Below are 19837 nucleotides of genomic sequence, written 5' to 3'. Positions count from 1 at the left end.
AATAAGGAAACAGAACACTTCTGGAAACATTGAGAAATGAGAGTTTATATTTTTATTAGCAGAGAAAAATCATCATCATTTGACTTTCCCTTATATTGCCATGTTCTCCCAGAGGAAATTTCACTGCCAGGGAAATTTAGTGTCCACCTGAATTCCATGTGTGAGCCCTTATAAATCATTCTATTATAAATCAACAATAACAAATACTTTCCTTAGAAATAAAGAATAAAAATAACAATTATTTATTATTTATAACCTGCCTTCTTCTAACAAAGACTTGTGGAAACCAAGATAATGACATAAAAGTATAAATAAGCAACCCTAACATGATCCCTGGGGAAAAATAATGCATACAAGTAGATCTATACCTTGTGCTATGTACTGTGACTTATGCTTTGCATGGATTTTCTCACGTAATTCTCACAACCACCCCCTATGAAGTAGGAACTACTCCCATCTCCATTTTACATATGAGAAAGCTGGGGCTTGGAAATATTAGGTACGTTGGCCAAAGGAACATGGTCTGTCAGGAATGAAGACAGGAAACTAATTTCCAGGGGCTGACTCGAGTCTCGGCTCTTAATCACAGCGCTACACTATCTTTAAAAGGGTGCAAAGTGTGCTGGCTGCCTGGAGGTGGCTGCTGGACCAAAAAGCCTTAGTGTTCAGTGTGGCACCAAAGAAGGGTGAGAGAAATGCTCAGTGGTAAACAGAAGAGACCCTCTGGCCTTCTCACCCAAGGGCTCCTACCCTGGTGAACAACATCCTCCCGTGGAGCTGTATAAAGCCCAGGCCCTACCCTGGAGATCCTGATTCACTAGGTCAAGATAGACCTAAAATCTCTTCTGCTTGTTTAAAAGCTCAGTCATGATTAAGGACCACTGTTTTGATCCAAATGCCCAGGCCCTAACAACTTAGAATTGCTGCCTTTTGACACTCATATATGCCAAGAAACAGGCAACAAATGCGTGATATTTTGAGGTCAAAGATTTTTCCCGTCTTCCTCCAACTGCATGACTGACAGAAACAACAGAGTTTTTCCTTGCCAATAAATGAAAGCAACCCCTCAAGCAAGCCTTCCTGGATAAAGCTATTCATGTGCTTTCTAATTCTAAAGCTAGAGCAACATTAGACTTATGAGCTCTTTTTATTAAAGGGAAAGGGAAAGAGGATGGCTGATACAAGGGCTTCTGTAGCAGTTTACCTAAAGAGCAGACAGACACTGGATTTTCTTTTTCTAACATCAATATCCAAGCCCAGATTCACTTACAGATTCTTGAGGGTGAGGGACAAAGCAGCCAGCTAACATGATGGCTTTGCTAGGACACTAACAGATTGGGCTTTAGTTGAATGATACAAGGGGAAGTAATTTTTTAAACTATAGCCAACTCGATTGTCAATTTTGAACATCAAGCTCATTCTTTCTTACAACATAGGACGACTAGTTTTACCATTTCATGCTATTTTTCTTTTCAGAGAATAAAGTTATCTGAATCAAAACTCTTTATAGGAAGGTAAAACCCAATGAAATAAGGAACATCAATGTTTTTTAAAGTCATAAATAAGTGGTGTTCAGATCACCTGCATTTCACTTTGCCTGAGCTATTACCAGACCCAACAATTGACTGATTAAAGGGATGATTTGGATTGACTGATTTGTAAAAAACAGTAATGATGTAAGTTCAGAAGACTTGAAACTCCAGAAATCCCAACGTTGAATTCAAATAAAATCCTTAGAAGCAGCTTACTGTTTAACAACTCAGGAAAATACTTGCCATCTATCTCCAGAGAACTCATTAAGAATTTCATTAGAAAAACAAATTTCTCAAAGAAGTAACAAAAAGCAGGCAATGATATGAATCTGGTCATCAGAAACAGGGACAAGGAAATGAGAAGGTCTGTATAGGGACAGAATGTCATCTGCTTATTTTTCTGTGAATTTACATAATTTGATCTTAATTTGATCATTGTAAAAACACCGTATCTTTGACATTTCAAGAGGAGGAGTCACTGCAGTTTACATCCGGTAATTATTCTGACCTTTCTAACAATGCCTCTTTCAGGGAAAGCATCTATAAGGAATCTTGAAAGTAAAGCAACTTGAGCTCTTTATAAGTACTCTGGGTTGAAGCATGCAGGTCCTTACAAAGGTAAAAAACCTAAAGTGAAACAAAATAAATCACAGAAATCTAAGTAATTCAAGACCTGCAAAAACTGTAAATATAATAAATCTTTCATGCATTTTATTATCTCAAAAAGATGTTTTATTTTTAAAAGAACATCAGCCAAAACGAAATTTCTTGTCAACAGCTTACTAATAGTCACAACAGCTTACTAACAGATTTTATATCCATTACATCTTTACAAAATGAAAATGATCTAAACTATCATTCAATACTACTTATTAGCTAGATGACACATGCAATTGGACTTAAGGTCAAATGCCTTTTTTTTTTTTTAACCCAGCAGCTACAAAGTATCTAAATGGATTAACACAAATATTAATGTATATGAGACTAGGTACATTATTTTCAGTAGAGGTCTATAGTTTTCACAAGTGTGAAAAGAGCTTTAGGCAATGAAAAGGTCAGGAAGTACTGCTTTAGATATCATGAACATTTTTGTGAAATGAAAACAGCATACTGGTTACTATACAATGAGATTATATAGAAACTCTGGCCTTTAAAAATATTTCTCAACTGAAAGCTTAATAATATTTTGAATAGCAATAGAATTCTGAGAGGGCAGGAATTTTTTTTCTGTTTCATTCATTTATGTGTCCCCAGTGCCCAGATCAGTGCCCGGCCCTGAGCATGAGTTTGGTGAATGACTGAACATCAGTGATTCAACAGTAACAGTGTGTAATCTATGATGTTGAATGGAAATAAAAAGAAGATACAGTCTGTTGAACTTGTAGTCAAAAATCTCTAAATAGAAATACTTAGAAGATACTACATGTTTATCTGCTGATTTTTATTCAATTTTTTTAGCATGTCCAAGGCTCCCTTGAGACAAGTATGAGAGCACAGTTCTGATTCACACAAAGTAACATGCAACAACTTCATGAATAATTCCATTTCTGATGCCCTCGACACCTTGAGTTCTCCCTCTTATTGATAAGTATATCCCCACTGGAGTAGAGGATGATAACAAAATGAAGACAGTAACGGCATGATCTTTTAATGCTTTCCCTCAACTATAATGAAATACTTGCAAGCTTCCTTGAAGTGACTCCATGCCCACCCTAAGCCAAGCCCTCTGCAAAGCACAGAGAACCTCCAAGATGATGATAGGCAAAGCCTCATCTTCAGAAAAGGGGCTAACAAGGACCATATCATTAATAACTCCTTTGTCAATATTGAATCGTCTCCCAGAACAAATGGCACTGAATATCAAAGAAGTCCTTGCAAGGTGGGTTGCTATGTATGACCACAACTTATTCAGAGGGAACAGGTACAGAGCAGAGAAAGGAAGACAGAAATGACCAGCATGCTGGTGAAAAGCATAACCATCTGGTCACATTCTAAAACACTGGACGATTTAAGTAAAAAGGGACAAGCAGCCTGAATAAGTGTTTAGAGCTAAAGGGAGTGAGAAAGCCCATTCTGAATCCATTTACTCTATTAGTTTTCAGTTTTCTGCCACTTCAAATTTCCAGCCACTCATTATTATAATAATGTAGTAATTAACAATTTGAAAAATAATTGGAATTGTATGGCTCTTAAAATGCTACAGAGAAAAAGTGGATCATGGAGACCCTGGGTGTTTTCTGCATCAATCAGGTTCTTTCTTTGGTTATTTTAATCTTCCTGGTCCATTTATTAAAATCTCTCCTATTAACAATATTGCCACATCTAAAAGCAATTATTTTTGTGTGTGTTTTTTTTTTAATGTGGCACAGAACTGTGACCAAAGGGGGAGTGAACCACAAAATGTGATTAACTCCAAGGTGACAACAATCCCAATTTTCATGCACCTGCTGGAAGAATCAAATGACAAAAAGAAGAGGGAGAATGGAAAGCCACTGTGGCCTTACACAGGAGGCCCGAGGGGAGGTCACTGCCGGTCACTGCCGTACAGACACCCACAGCGAAATCTGTGCCAGCATGTCTAGACATGGCAGGAAATGCTCTGGGCCGTATGGAATAGTTGATATTGCCACAACCCAAGAAGGACCTCTAAAAATGCCTTTTTCATCTATTTTTGTCTCAAATGGAGTTATACCCCCTGCATGTGCATCCAGTCAGACCTTTTCCCTACACTGCTGCTTTGCTCTGGAGAGGTTACAATTCTCAGTTAGTTTAATAACATCAAACTATCAAAAGAGAGCTATGCCAACTATCATTCAACATTCAAAACAATAAATGTTCCTAATTTATGTGAAAATATAGATGCTGAACTTGTGTGCTCATACTATGATAAGTTGTAAATGATGTATGAAATGAGAAATTCTAGCACAGTGCTCAGAGAATTAAAAAATCATTTCTGCTCTCTTAACTGTGTTATGTACTACAACACATACACAAAAACATTAGCATTTTTCCTAGTCTGGACTGAATAACTATTCTGACAGCTCCCTTCTATAAGTTCTTGAAAAGATTTTCTCAGTAACTGAGTTTTTCCAAAGAAACATGATTTCTTTACTTAAAAAATGAAAAGGCTATTATTATTATTAGATTACATCAACCTCTGAAGAGACCTACTGGAAGCTCTGGTTGTAATTTCTTTGATTCTCCTCCTCATTACACAAGATTCCAAATCTTCTCATTCTTTTCCAATTATGATGTTTCAGTCTCAAGCCCCACCATGTGCTTCTGATGCCTATTTCCTGAGCACCCCTGGCAGAAGCTGTCTTTTCTTGGGAGCCAGGATGCACAACCAACTTAGATTGAGCAGGGCTGTCACCACATTCAGCAATTCTATTATCCCTCACTAACTCATTTCCTATCGAACTTTCGTGCAGTCTGCTTCCCTTGTCCTACAAATCATTTTCAGCCCTAAACTCCCTTTCATTCTCTCTTTTGCTCACTAAGGCAGCTGACCTTGCTACTGCCCACATACATAAAACTTGTTTCTCCACTTTACTTAAAAAAGATCAAGGCCACATACCCAGTCTCTCTTTTCCATCTCAACATTTTATGACCACCTCACTGCTCTGACCTCCCTCCCTCCCATACTATAACTGTCCTTTTTCCTTTTCAAAGTAGATTCCTTCACTTGTGCTCTGGATCCCTTCTGCCGTTTGCTCTGGGACTCACCTTTGGGTCTCCAGTTGGGTCTCACACTGCTGGCACACAACAGTCACTCCTATGCACTTGTGTAACAACTAAATGAGTGAACAAGTGAGTAGTTTGAGGGAATGTGCCATTTAATTCAACCACTGCATTTCCTCACCTTTAGGAGGACTAACCTATACTAACTCAAGAGTTTCAGGGAAGGTGAGCCTTGTGTACACAGAGGATTTCACTTAAGCATATAAGGTACTTCTCACAGAATCTTTATTAATCTTCTAAAAGCAACCTATTTTGCTTTTCATATATGAGTCAAAACATATGCAGTAAAGGTAATATTATTATAATGTATGTATTAAAAATACTGAATATCCTAGATCTTTGTCAAATACATTATCAAAAATATTATCAGTTTATATGAACCCAGAAATGTTATTCCAGGCAGAAAGGAATCCAGACCATTCATGGGGACTAGACCAGACTAATACACCAGTATTCCTTAAAGAGACTGAAAAAAAATGCCTGCCCTCTTTGCTTTATTGCCCAGATACATAAACCTTTAATGCATTTTAAGGAGGTAATTCACTAATCTTGTACACTATATGCTAGAAGTTAAACCAAGAACCCATATACTTTCCACAGGAAATCCACAACCATTCAATTTTGCCACACTTGTTCCTATCCCTTTATTCTTTCTGTTTTTTTTTTTCCTGTTGAAGTATTTTAAAATAAATCATATCCCTGATGTCATTCCACCTGCTTACTAGTAAATCTCTCTAAATCTTATGTTAACTATAACATACACCTTAAAAAATCAACAGTAATTCTTTGGAATATATGATTTCTTTAGGAATTCAAGACAAAATACCATGTATCACTTTTGGTTATGTTAAAAGTGTATTTTCTGGTTTGATTTTTAAAAATCATCATCACTAGTGTTAATATTTACTGACCAATTACCCGGTGTGAAGCATTATGCTAAGAAGTATATGTATTATCTCATTTAATCCCCAAATAATGCAACAAGGAAAGTACTATTATTATCCTCATTTGGCAGATAGTTAACATCCATAGAGACATGAATTAACTTGCCCAACTGATGCAGCTATGGAGTGGCAAAGGAAAGGATTTGGATCCAGACCCTCTGATACCAGGGCTGGGCCACTCATATACTACACAGCGGTGCCTCCCCCAGGGAAAGGAAGATAGGTGTCTTGAGGATGGAGATGAATTCAGATATATTTCATACTTCAGTATGAATCCATATGAAAAAAATCTGCCTCACCAATAATTTTCACTTCTTATCCTTTTTCTCAAATGGCAGAGTTGGAATGATATACTAAAAATAAGGTAATTGCAGACAATATAAAATTTATATGGAAAGGAAATTTTCCAGGAAAATGAAGAGTTTACTTATATGATAGTAGAAAAAATACATAACTTCAGGACAGAATGTGACTAAGGTGCCAATAGAAAGTAAGCTTTATCTAAATTAATTATTATGAAAAGCCTTTTTATATTTAATCAGCAGGATAAGACTTTTTCCATAAGTCCTACCCTGCTATTTTCTAAAATAAAGCCCATGCCAGCAGTTTGCCTGCATGAGCAGCTGTATACTAAGCTGAGAACCTGTTAGAGGTATTAAATATATATAATAGGTTAGTCCTATTAAATATATTCTAGTGATGAGGATAAAATACAGTAATAGATTAGTCCTGAAACAAGCTTACAACTTTAATTAATGAAGCTTTACAGTATATCAGTGAGCAAAGTAATGAAAGTTTTAAGGAAGCAACCAGTGAACTATACTGTATTCACTGGCCCATATCCTTTACAGAAAAGAAGAATTAATACACAAATCCATAGGTGTACAGTCTATGGTAAGCGTAAACACAATTGACTATTTATATTACCAAATAGTGCAATGGTCAATTTTAAATGAAAGCCAGAGACAATCATAGCATATAATGTTAAGCAGTTTGACTTATTTAAAAAAAAAAAAGGCACCTGATATTCCCCATCCTATACCTCAGGTGTGCACATCCACACGCTTCCCTTTCTCTGGCCCATGGTTAATCTCCCCACCTCAGTCTCAAACCTTTTTCCTGAAGCCTCCTAAAGGACCTTAATCCAGCAATAACTTCCGTCTCCCCTGCATGTAGCCTCTCCTTTGTTACTGGACCCTTTTAGTCAATTCTTAACAAGCTCAAGTCTCTCCCACTCCAGTTCCTTAAGAAACTGCTACTTGGCTCTTAAAGTACTTGAGAAGAACTCAACAGACCCCTTACTACACACCGGTGAGTAAAAACCACTTGAGAAAGATAATAGAATGTTATAAATACTGAAGATAATGAGAATGGAGGTAGAAAAGTGAGTAAGAGTCCCGATACCTGATCACATTGCATGTTAAAATACCAATTTCATCACACAGAAGTTGTGTGACCTATGACAAGTGTGATCCCATCAATAAAATGAGAATATGAATAGTACCGACCTCATAAGGTTGTTATTAGATTAACAGGGACAAATAAATGAATATTTTTTAAAAACCTTAGGACAGTACCTGGCCCATCATAAGCATTATATAAGTGTTAAATGAATTGACAAGAATCAAATCAAATAAAATCAAAGGGAAATGGTTCCCTGACTTGTCCAGCTATGCCCTTACAGACGGGGAAAATCAAACTTCCAACCAGACAGATACTATTTAAAAACATTTTAGTCATGTAAAACTTAATTTGGCAAACATTTTTTTTTTGCTTCTAAATTAGCTTTTATTGTGAGAAATTATGTCGAGACCACACAAAACTCAATAAATAGAAGTGTATTTTGCTGATAGTTGAGTCCAGGGTAGCTATGCCTCAGGGGATTCTGAGTTGATGCTGCTACAAACAACGGATCAAGTAAAAACCAGAAAAGAAGCACAGGAAGGTGTATGTTAGCCGGATGCTGTCAGAATAGGACTAAATCTTTATGAACACTTACAGCAAGAGGGTCTGCAACACACATCAGAGGCTGACATACTGGGTCTCCTTCAGGTAGAAACTGTTTTGAGATCAAATTGATGGGTTTTCTAAGTATGGCCCAGCTTCAGTAACGATTTGTTTTAACTTTTTGTCAGAAAACGTATCCTTCCTGGTACTGAGGAGATACCCCATGCTTCACAGTTTCCCTGAGAGAATCAGAAGGTGATCATTTTCACAGGGTGGCTCCTTCTGCATTCGACATGCCCACGGACCAAACCTAGGATATTTATCACTGGCACTCAGCAAGAGCCAGTGCTACTTGGCTCTTAAAGCACTTGAGAAGAACTCAATTCAGAAAACCAATTTCTACAGCATAGAATATTTCCAAGGCCCTGTATTAGTTTCAGTATTATCATTATCAATAATTTAGAACAAGTTATTATTAATACTATCAGTCTTTGAAGCTCTAATTCAACCCAGTAAAATACTGCTCAGCAATGGAAACTTCCAGACAAACACAGAAGCGCTGAGGAGGAACGTGGCTGAGACCAGCAGGGGAGCGGCTGCAGGGCAGGCATTGGGCCAGACAGTTGGTGTGCAGCCTGGCTCTGCCTCCCGCCGGTCCTGTGAGCTTAGGCAAGTCACCTGACTTCTCCGTGCCTGGGCTTCCTCACCTATACAACCAGTGTAGCTAACACAGGTAAAGCATTTAGAATGAAGTCTGGGAGATGGTTAGTGCCCAATAAATGTTGGCTTTTTAGAAGAAGGAAGTTCAACCGGAAGTCCTAGCCAGTTATCTGCCTTGTGAGAGGAATAAACATCTACACCTTTCCTGACCACACCTCCGCTGATTTTGTGCATTTTGGCCCCTCCACCTAGACCTGGACAAGATAACTTCCTGGGGTTATAGTCACGACAGTGCCATAAAGATAATATAGAATGTATTTTATTTTTTGGAAATTACAGGACTAATGATCCTATTTAAAAACAAAAGCATCCACTTAACTACGCCAACTGTTGTCTACTATTTTCATTGTTTGGACTGCACTTTGAATTCTGAAAAAGAAAAAAAAACAAATGATTCAGTTTCTTCAACAAATAGACATAAGGAATTTAAGACAGAGACAGAGGGAAACTATAGCTGAAAATGACTTTCAAGACAGATCAGCCAGCTGCAATAAATGGACTTAAATTCCTTCTTTGGAAATTGTAAACCAATATTTGAGTCAATAAGGGACATCTGAATACTGACTAGAAATGGGTATTTAATAATGTGAAGGGGATATTAATTTTTTAGGTGGTAATTTCTTTAGAGTTTCTTTTTTAGAGGAACACTCTGAAATATTTGCCTGTGGCAATAGTATTATGTAGGGATTTGCCTTCAAATAGTCTGGGGGCAAAGAGGAGGACTGGAAAGGGATGTGGTTAAAACAAGATCAGCCCTGAGTCAATCATTATTGAAGCTGGTCATGAGTACATGGGACTTCAAGACACGATTTTACATTTTTACGTCTGAAGTTTTCTAAACAAAAAGTCTAAGAAAGAGATGTAATTCGATTTTAAAACACCTGCATATCCCCCAATGCAGCCATTGTTTGGCACACAGAGAAACACAATGATGCCTTAAACTTGTATCTTAACATTTATAGCACCTTTTTCTGAGAAGAGGCCAATCCTTCACACTCATTAGCTGTGCTGGACACAGTGAGGGAAGCATGACTTGTCACCAGTTCCAAGATGAAGGAAAAGACAGAGGTAAGTAAAGGGGTCAGGGCAGTGGTGCTGACTGCAGAGACAAGAACCAAGTTAGTCTCCAGATCTCTGCAAGCTAAGGCCTCTTTGAAAGGTGATGGTGACACTGCCTTGTGTGGTCTGAACCAAAGCTACCCTCACAGCCAGGCTGTGAACACTCCCTAAAAGGATAATCACTGGGCTGCCTGAGGCCTCAGGAAGTCAAGAAAATTAATCTTAGGCTGTTCCAAATGCCAAGTAAGTGGGTACCTTCATCCTCATTCTTCTGCCAACCATCCGTACAGTGATTATAAGTTTGGGAGGGAAGGGCCAATGGCCAAACTCGGTGAACAGAAGCAGGGGTGAGGGATACAGACTTGATTTCTCCTGCGGGTGTTACCCATCAGGTGGGGCATCAGAGGAGTGTGTTGGCAGAAGAAAAATGGAGCAGGGAAGGGAAACAGGAAGAAAAGGCAGGGAAGGAGAGAGGAGGGAAGGGCGGGAGGGAGGCAGGCACATCTAGTAGTCCAACCACATCGCACAAAAGGAAAAAGGCCCAGCTCCTGGTCTGAACCTGGGGCCACAAAAACAGTATTTTGGGTACCCTGTTTCCACGTTATTCTCCTACTTTCACCAAGCACACAGGAATAAAATGAGAGGAACTCTGTTGATCAAAACCTAAAAGGATGCTTTAGAAAATTTGAAAATGTTTATAACAAGACAAAATTGAAAGACAAGCTAATACTAATCATAATTAAAGCACTCTATATCAATGCAATTTGAACATTCGTGTCAAAGGGGAATTTGTATTCCCCCAAAACTAGCTTAACAGGAATGAACAAATGAGTGACCTCATGTCTCCCTTTTACATTCCATATAGTTCACTAAATATTTTAGAGACCATATATTATAGATAATGTTATAAGCATTTCTGTTAAACAAAACTACCTAGAAACCAAGCTCTCTACAACATGCTTCAGTGTCAGCAGGTTTTACCCCTAAATAATCTTTCATATTTCTGAAGCAAGTGCTGAGCTGTAACTTGGATCCATTTTTCATGCCTTTATCCTCTCTTTTTAATAGTGCTGATTTATGAAGGGGGAAAGGTTTCTAACTCACTTATTCATTTCCTTTAATAGCGTAGAAAGTAGATTTTGAAACTGTATTACCATTGTTATTTCCACACCTCATAAATTGTCCTTGATGCACAAAAACACCACTTTTAAATTCTACAGACACAGTCCACTGTCAAGAAATAAAATGTACACTTACTAGTAGATAATGACTCACATATAATTTGCCAAAGATTTTATGGCTACAAATGCATTAAAAATAAACTTCACACATATTTCCTAGAAAAAAAATCTTTTTGTTTTTACCAGAAAAGAAATACTCCAGGATCATTTTAGTGTCTATAAAATAAGATATGTGGCTTACTGTCCAAGCATTCTAGTATTATTATTTTTTAAACATGGTACAATTGGGTCATTATGTGTGATTTGTGTGATACAACTGTAGTTCTAAATTTAAATTAAAATGTATAATGTAAAAGATGTTGTGTGTTCACTGGAGATGGCTGGTAATTATAGATTTGCTTTGTTTATGTCACTGTATTCCTATTATGTTAATATGTGTGTGCAAGTTAGTAGTTTAAAACCTATACATGCTTAAGGTACTCTACAAGAAGATATGTCAAAGAAATAATCAATCCTCCCATGTTTTCTTCCATATGCTACCTCTATAGCTTTTCTTCTTCCTTCCTAATTACAACCCTTAAATAGAATTTGTGCCTCATATCGAATTTACCGAGTATCATAATTCCTCCAGGTGGTAAAGATACCTCGAGACAAGTGCTGGGCATAGAAGCCACAGGGCATAAATCTGCAAAGAAGTAAAAAGCTAACCTTTTCAAATAATATGGCTTCTCTCTCACTAACCAACTTTACATTTCCCTGTATGGCCCCGGAAGATGACTGGTTAGCCAGAGATGGGTAAGATTCCTCAAGGGAGGAACAACCTAAGACAGGCACAGTCGCAGGGGGGCCATCAGGTGAGAAATCGGGGAACAACAGTGGTGAAGCTTAGAACCTCACCCCCCATATTTTGAGAGAAATCTTCTGCATCCGTGGATGTATTACTGCCCTTGTCTAGCTTAGATTAACACATAGTCTACAGGCACACACCTGATCATCTACAATTGCTCTCTTATAACACTAAACTATGTTTTCTACAACACTAAACTATGTTTTCTACCTTTATCTTGCATCTACCTACCACTTCAGCATTTTATTAAAAATAATAATAATAATAATAATAATAAAGGGAGAAATGTGGGATCCACATATAAATCAAGTATAAAAATCAAACGAATATTCATATTTGACCTGATTGTTTATAGTTCATAATGCATGATCAAAACCAAAAGTTTCTGTGATGAATGCCCTTGTACTGTTCACCATGTAAGAACTTATTCACTATGTAAGAATTCGTTCACCATGTAAGAACTTGTTCGTTATGCTTCAGAAGATTGGAGACTGTTGAGAATTAGGCTTGAGATGGATTAATGATTGTGCATTGAGCATTGACCCCCCCTATACAGAATTTTATTGTTGTTAACAACCATTTGATCAATAAATATGACAGATGCCCTCTCAAAAAAAAAAAAAGATGACGTTATGGCAGGGTTATGGAAAAGATAATGCATATGCCCAGTGTCTACATGTCAAAAAATTATCTATACTAAATCTTTTCAGTAATTTCCATCATATATATGAATTCTGAGGGTAGAATTTTCACTGAGATGTCAAATGCAGTCAGTAGGAACAGCAGTTGTACTAACTGCGTTTTCACATCCTTAAACATTAAGAAGGAATCCAGTAAAACTGGTTTTTGCTCACCAGCATGTGGCGGTTTTGATTAAATTTCAAGGGTTCAGTCAATTAATCTTTTTTTTTTCCAGGTATAATTTTTAAGCAGTTATGTTTCATTCAGTTTGGAAAATCTACCTTTGTCAAAAACGGAACAGATTATTTTGGTGTCCAAAATTCACCTGACAAATGTCATTGTTTACATTTTTGCTTTTGTCATTAATAAAAGAATAATTTCTAAAAAAAAAAAAAAAAAGATGTTGTGTTTTGTGCTCAACTTTAAAATGAGCATAAAAAACTTTTAAACATAAAAAAGTTACCAGTTGAGACTTCTGGATAACAATCAGAACATTAGGAAACTGTGTTTCCTAAATATTCAAAACTGCCATCAGAGAAGTGCAACAGGCAGGACTCAGCAAACTGAGGAAGAAAAAAGAAAACATGAAAACTGCAGCATTTCACCACTCTGAAACTCTAGTGGGAAGGTTGCGCAGTATTTCTTCATCTCTTGATATCATCTGATGCAGACAGGATAAAGAATAATGTAACTGTTAGCTGAAAATTTGAAAAAATGCAATGTGTTGCCCTTGACAAGCAAACAAACCTCAAATATGAGAGATATCTTTTCTTCCTGGCATTATCAATACAAAACAACTCAAAGAAATGACAGGCCTGGTATCAATCTATACTTTCATTCAATAATAATAATAATTACCATTCTACAACCCTTCTGAGTTTTTCAAAGAACTGTGGTATGCCTCATCCCCTCTAACTTTTGTGGAAACCTCCAGAATGTAGACAGCTTAGAAATTCACTGAGTTTTACAAATGAGAAAATGGAGGCTGATAGAGGAAGTGTACAAGGTCATATATCCTAAAGCTTGCCAATTGCAAATATATCCACCATTCCAACATTAAGGAGTTCAAGTCACATCTCTGTGCGCAGTTACCTGATCGGTCGATTCTCCTTACTGTCAAAGAGGGAGAAGATGACCTCGAGCTCCTCTCCCAGGTTGGAACACATGAGGCTCTTCATCTGCACAAAGAGGTGGTGACTGCTGGCCTGCACTGGGGTATCTTTCTTCCGATGCCGATGCTCCATCTGAACGACCCCCCGCCAACAACAAAAACATTGATCAGCATGCACTGACAAAAATAATGGGACCCAACAAACTGTTAGCTATGGTGTGACTATAATGATATTCTGTGCTATAATAATTTTTATTTTTGCTGTGGATTTGGTATCCAGTTGGATGTTAAATTCCAAATTTTCTTCCAACTTCTAAAATAAGACACTATAAAGTTTGCAGGCCATCAAGGAATCTTGCTTTACGAATCTGTTTATATCATTAATGTTAAAATGCTACCAACTTACAGAGCAGATTCAGGCAGCATGAAGTTCAAAGGATTCTATGATTACCTCATCAATTCACAAGGTAAGAACAAGTTATTAGTCATCTTTTAAAACTCAGACTTAATTATATCCAAGTGATCACTTCAGTGACGAGAGCTGAACAATGCAGCTACAACTCCACATCTCCCATAACTAGAAGTTCTTCTGAAGGATACTAAACTGCAAAATTGTGGCAGGTTTCTGAGACAGGCTGTGGCAAATGATATCCAATTACTAGAGCAAAAAAAAAAAGTGTTTCTGACATGCTATGGAGCTATAGGGAAAACTTAAGAACTTAGGAAAGCCAGTGAGGTGTCAAGGTAGGAACTAATTTCTGTCCTCAATACAGCTAGCCGGGCTACACTTGGGAGGCAGGACCATAAACGATAATTTTCATAAGTTGAAGGAAGAAAGACTCTAAGGATAAGGAGAACAGGGGGCTAACCATTCATTCAACACACATCTGTTACATACCAAGCACTGGAAAAGTGATATTGAGCAAAAATAGAAAGAGCCCTTAGCTTCATGGGGCTTATCTGCTAGCAGGGAGCAGACATCAGCCAAACTGTCACAAGAACAGATGTAAAACTGCAGTGTGATGTGATGAACGGAGCAGAGGAACCAGCTCATCCTGACAGTCTCTATGGGGGAATCTGACTTGCATCTGGGCAGTGACAGGAGTGACACTTGAGCCAAGAGTTAAAGAGAGAGCAGGATTATTAACCACCCAGGACAGGACGGCTCAAACTACGTGAAGCAAAGGACCAAGCTGTTTCTCCCCTTCGCCTACTGCAGGCTGATGTTTTCATTAAATACAATAAAAATGCCATAGTACCGTCAAATGTTATAAAGGCTTATAAATGTTTACTTGCCATTTCTATACCTGGACACCTACAAACAGTCCACAGTCCCGCTAGTTCTCAGACTGCACTTTGAGTAGAACTGACTCAGGTCAGAGCACAGGGAAAACATGTGCCAAGGCCTGGGTGTTAACAGGACAGGTGCTAAGAATGTGGAGGATTATTGCTGTCCTAACACAGACTACTAATGAGGCCACCTGTTTTGGATCCCTTGACTAATTAAAAAAATTAGCTTAGGAATTAACTCCATACCAATGGAGTCACAGCCTTTGCTAGGGGATAACCCCACTTCCATACTATCCATCTTTTTACGATTCTAAGTGTGGTTCTTCAGTAACCACTGTCTGACTGACCAACATTTGAAGGCAAGAAAGGCCATCAAAAATTTACAGATGGAAATGAAATAGTATAAAATCACCAAACGTTTTCCATGCTTTTATCTTTTAATTTGAACTTGAAAAGTAAACAGTTTACAAAATGCAATTAACCAAATGCATTTAGAATCATTGTATACACAACAGGTCCACTGGACACCTCTCTGTAAAAGTGAAAAGTAAGTACATTTTCTTTTGAAGTGGACCTCAGCATTGTGGTAATGTTGACTATAATTACTAGAAAAAGCTCCCTGCAGAGAAATACTCTACCTCTAGAAAAAGGCATAATTCTGCCTTGTTTACTATGAAGGTGGCTCTATTTTGTGCTTAAAAATATTTTTTTTACCCTGGGCCAAAGAAGAATCATACATTCATAAAACTAGATCTTTTTATTTTCTGAATTGACAACTTATTTATTGATTTGCTTAAAAGTTCAGGATAACAAAGCACAACCTACTATGAAGAAATGAATGGCTACTAAAGACTAGAGTTGGAAACACAGTATAAAAACCTTAAGAAAAGACCATTTCAAGGAGGGGTCTGCTCTTTACCTCAACGAGTGCTAAGAAAGTTCCTAGCATCAATCATGACATTCACTAAAAGCTGAGGAAAAAAAATTAGCTCCCTTACTCATGCAAAGAATCCAATATATCTAGATCAGTGATTCTCAACCTTGGTTGCACTTTAGAATCATCAAGAGAGCTTTTAAAAAATACTTATGCCCACATCCTATCCCAGAACAATTAAATTAGAATTTCTAAGGGATGGGGGTCCAGACAGTGGTAGTTGTAAAAGCTCCCTTGGTGATTCTAATGTGCAATGAGGGTTGAAAAATCACTGATTGAGATCGTATGCAAAGAGATGCAAAGCACAGCTGACTGGAAAATGTATTGTTGCATCTTTTGTATAATCACTGCCTTTGAAACCTTTGGTCTTTACATGTTTGCTAGTAATAAGCATGCCTGATTCTGACATTTGCACATGTAAAAGGAGTCTTCTCTCACAAATGGCACTGGAATCTCTGGCATTGAAATCTCCTCTTAATAACCAACCTTCTAGATCTGGGATGGATTTGGACTTATTTAAGTTATGATTACTTGTTTATCTCTTGGTAATTCACTACTTTTGGGTACTGCTAAAAATATTTCTGTGAAAATATTATTACAATAACAAAATCAAAAAGGCATGTTCACACTTCAAGGCCTATAATTTGGTAGGTAGTTATAATGCACAGACAAAAATTCATCTCTGAAATAATTTATGATTACAAAGGCACCTACCAGTAACTCTAGTAATAGTGTAACTGTACTAGTTACCAGTTACAGCTTAACTGGACCTTTGATTGGGAAAAGAAACAGATTCATTCCAAAGATTTATTTAATGACACACATTTTTAATACTCATATCAGGCATTAATTACTGGGGAACTGTCCACACCAGGGTTTCTCAGCCTCAGCACTGTTGACAGTTTGGGCTGGATATTTCTCTGTTATGGCGGCTCTCCCAGACTTTGTAGGATGTTCAGATGCTTTCTGTGGCTTCTCCCCACCAGATGCCAGTAACACCTCTCCCTGCCCTCACTCAACATCATCTCCAACTGTGACAACCAAAAACGTTGCCAGACATTACCAAATGTCCCCTGGTCTCTGTTTGTGAATCACTGGTCTACTCACTAAGGATCACAAACCAAGCAGCTAATATGATGTGGGGAAGTTGGGGTTCCTAGGGCTAGGATCCTTACTGAACTTAAACCACCTGATGATGTAACTGGCCTGTTGCTAGGCTACCGGTTCCACATCTTTAGGCAATAAACTATTTATTGCACTATCGAGAGAGCTCAGCCCAGTGCTCTGGGTGGAGGCAGAGACTATAGTGCTCGACCTACCGCCAGGAGAACAAGCCCGGTAATAAACACTTTCATCCCAAAGAACATTTTGCTGTCAATTTCTTTGGTCACATTGAATCCACAGCGAACTTGCCAGGGGTTGAAACCCATTGGCAAGACACATGATCTTCTAAAACCAAGAAAGGTTCCTAAAAAGATATTCTGCATGCACAACTAAACAGAGAATTCAGATAATAAGATTCTCTATTTATGGAAGGATTAAGATCTAGCCTTTGGCAGTAAACCAAACTTCCTAAGTGGACATATGTTAACACTGTGAGGTTTAGCACTTTTTACTGCTTACATGAGCACAATTAGGTGAGAAAGATCTGCTAACAGGGCTATCAAAAACCTAAAGCAAGACTTTTTTCCTAATGATGTAATGTGGATTTAGTAAGATGCAAACACCTGTGTTTCAAATATGACACAGAGAAGACATAGTAAATGGAGAGGAGTTGAAAAAATTAATGAAACATTCGCTGTTGGGTCATTTTTTTCTTGTAGCCATGTTCTTTGATCTGTAAGTCACAATAAATGGCTAAAACAAGGGATTGGTGGTGGTGCCTGCCATCTCTCCCTGGTGAAGTCAGTGCTGTCAGCCACATTTACATCGCACTGAGCAGACAAGTGCTACAGAATACCTGAGGATTGCTAGGCTGGGATAGAAACAGGAACTTAAAGCTGGCTTAAGAAAGAGAACGTGTCCTACTGAAGCCTTTGGTTTGTCTTAGGCTATGGTCTTTACTTTAAAACACTAAAATGCAACAACTACCAAGGAGAAATTAAGTTTTCATGTAAAATCACAATGTTTTCTTTTCCTCACCCATAAAATGAAGACTTTGGATTATGATTTGAGCTACAAAATGCTAAAGATCCTCTCCAACGGTGGTCACTGCTAGTCAATAGTAATCTTTCCCACCAAAAGCAGTCATTGCTGTGAAACCACAGCCCCAGTGAAACCCCAGAAGCTTACAAAAGTAGCACTCCAAGCAGCCACCTGGAATGTTGAAAGAGAGGAAATCAATTTGCCATCTTATATATGACATTAAACGAAAAGAACAGAGATAAAACAACAGGCACACAAAAATCAAACTGGGGAAAATAAAATGTATTTGTATCACACATGGTTATTGTCTGTCAAATATTTGACATCTTGAGCTACATATGGGGATGTAACTACGATCTGGCCAATGAAATGTAAGTGCAAGTGTTGTGTGGAATCTCTAGGGAGGCTCATTAAAGTAGTTGAATCAACTGAGAGGGATCTTTCTCCTTTCTACTGCTGGGAAACAGAGGTAAAGTCTAGAGTTCTTGCCATCACATGGTACTGGGAAGTGTCCTTGATGGAATAAAGATAAGAGCCCGTATCACTCCTGGCACCATGAAACCATCAACAGGCCCAGAGCTTCCTGCCTCTGCGCTTATGTATTGTGAGAAAGAAAGAAATTTCTATAACATCTAAGCTTCTATTATTTATTTATTTCAGTTAACACAGCCAAATCTAATCATAAGGTTCAGCATATAAGGTATCAATTATTGTTACCATCCTGCCTTTCTAATAAGGATGAAACAAAGATGAAAAATGAATGAAAATCAATGCAATGCTTAAGTGCTTGCAAACATCTGTCAAGGAAAGGCATCTGTTGTGGTCTTGGAACAAATCCCCTGCAGCTAAGGGGGACTACTATATACAGATTTTGTTATACAAGCTAAGAATTAGTGATGACTTAAGCTTGAAATACTCTTATTTTGTCTCCTTTCTTCCTCCCTGCTTCTCCTTCAACTGACCTCTGTGTTTTTGCTGTATGCCAGGTACCCTGCTTGGCACCGATGCCACAAAGGGGTATAGAATGAAACATAACTCTCAAGAAGCTCAACGTAAGGGAAATTCTCTACAAAAACAGAATTTATTCCAACATAATGAGGTATACATAATCTGAAAAAAAAAATCAATGACTAAGGAAAAACATGAAATTAGTATTAAGAACTGCTTTCTCAAATCAGACATAAGCCCCAATGTACTTACTGATGACTTTTTCCCACATTTTATCTCCTGTAAAGAATATCCCACTATTCTATGAAGAATTCTGTAAGCTTGGAAAGCTACCCAAAAAGAGGCAGCCTCTTCCAAAAAGGAGTCTCCTGTTTACTACAGGCGCTCCTCCTTGGCACATTATGGTAAGATGCCACAGTAACTATATCAAATTTTAAAAGAGTAAAATTATGCCTGGGGCAATGGCCTTTGAAAGCCCTTCCCAACCACATTCTTCTTTGAGTTGGGGTTTTAAAAGCACTTAGTTAATATCAAGAGATTAGCTAAGTTTTATACAAGTATTAAGAATACAAGGCATATGGGACCAGATTTGGGGAACCTAGATGCCAGGCAAAGAGAAAAGTCAAGTCATAGGCGATGCCATGATGGGCAATATGACCACATTTCTTAGGGTTATTAACCTGCTTAAGCACTTAGGAATGGATTGGGGTCTGGGAGGGGTGGGGATAAGACCAGTAGTTGGAGACACTTTCAGTAG

The 19837-nt window shown here is 37.9% G+C and overlaps 1 protein-coding gene across 3 annotated transcripts in view; it reads right to left on the bottom strand.

The window, feature by feature from the left end:
* Positions 1-19837, bottom strand: part of DOCK4 (dedicator of cytokinesis 4) — a 401868-nt gene that overhangs the window by 191033 nt on the left and 190998 nt on the right. For all 3 annotated transcript variants that reach the window (XM_037027398.2, XM_037027395.2, XM_037027396.2), the window contains exon 8: positions 13745-13896. In XM_037027398.2, the coding sequence (XP_036883293.1) occupies positions 13745-13896 (152 nt within the window). The remainder of the gene's footprint in view (positions 1-13744; positions 13897-19837) is intronic.

This window comes from Manis javanica, chromosome 6 (genome assembly GCF_040802235.1).
Source record: "Manis javanica isolate MJ-LG chromosome 6, MJ_LKY, whole genome shotgun sequence".
Taxonomy (NCBI): Eukaryota; Metazoa; Chordata; class Mammalia; order Pholidota; family Manidae; genus Manis; species Manis javanica.
The sequence above is the reverse complement of the archived record's forward strand: the minus strand, read 5'-3'. Positions and strand labels throughout refer to the sequence as shown.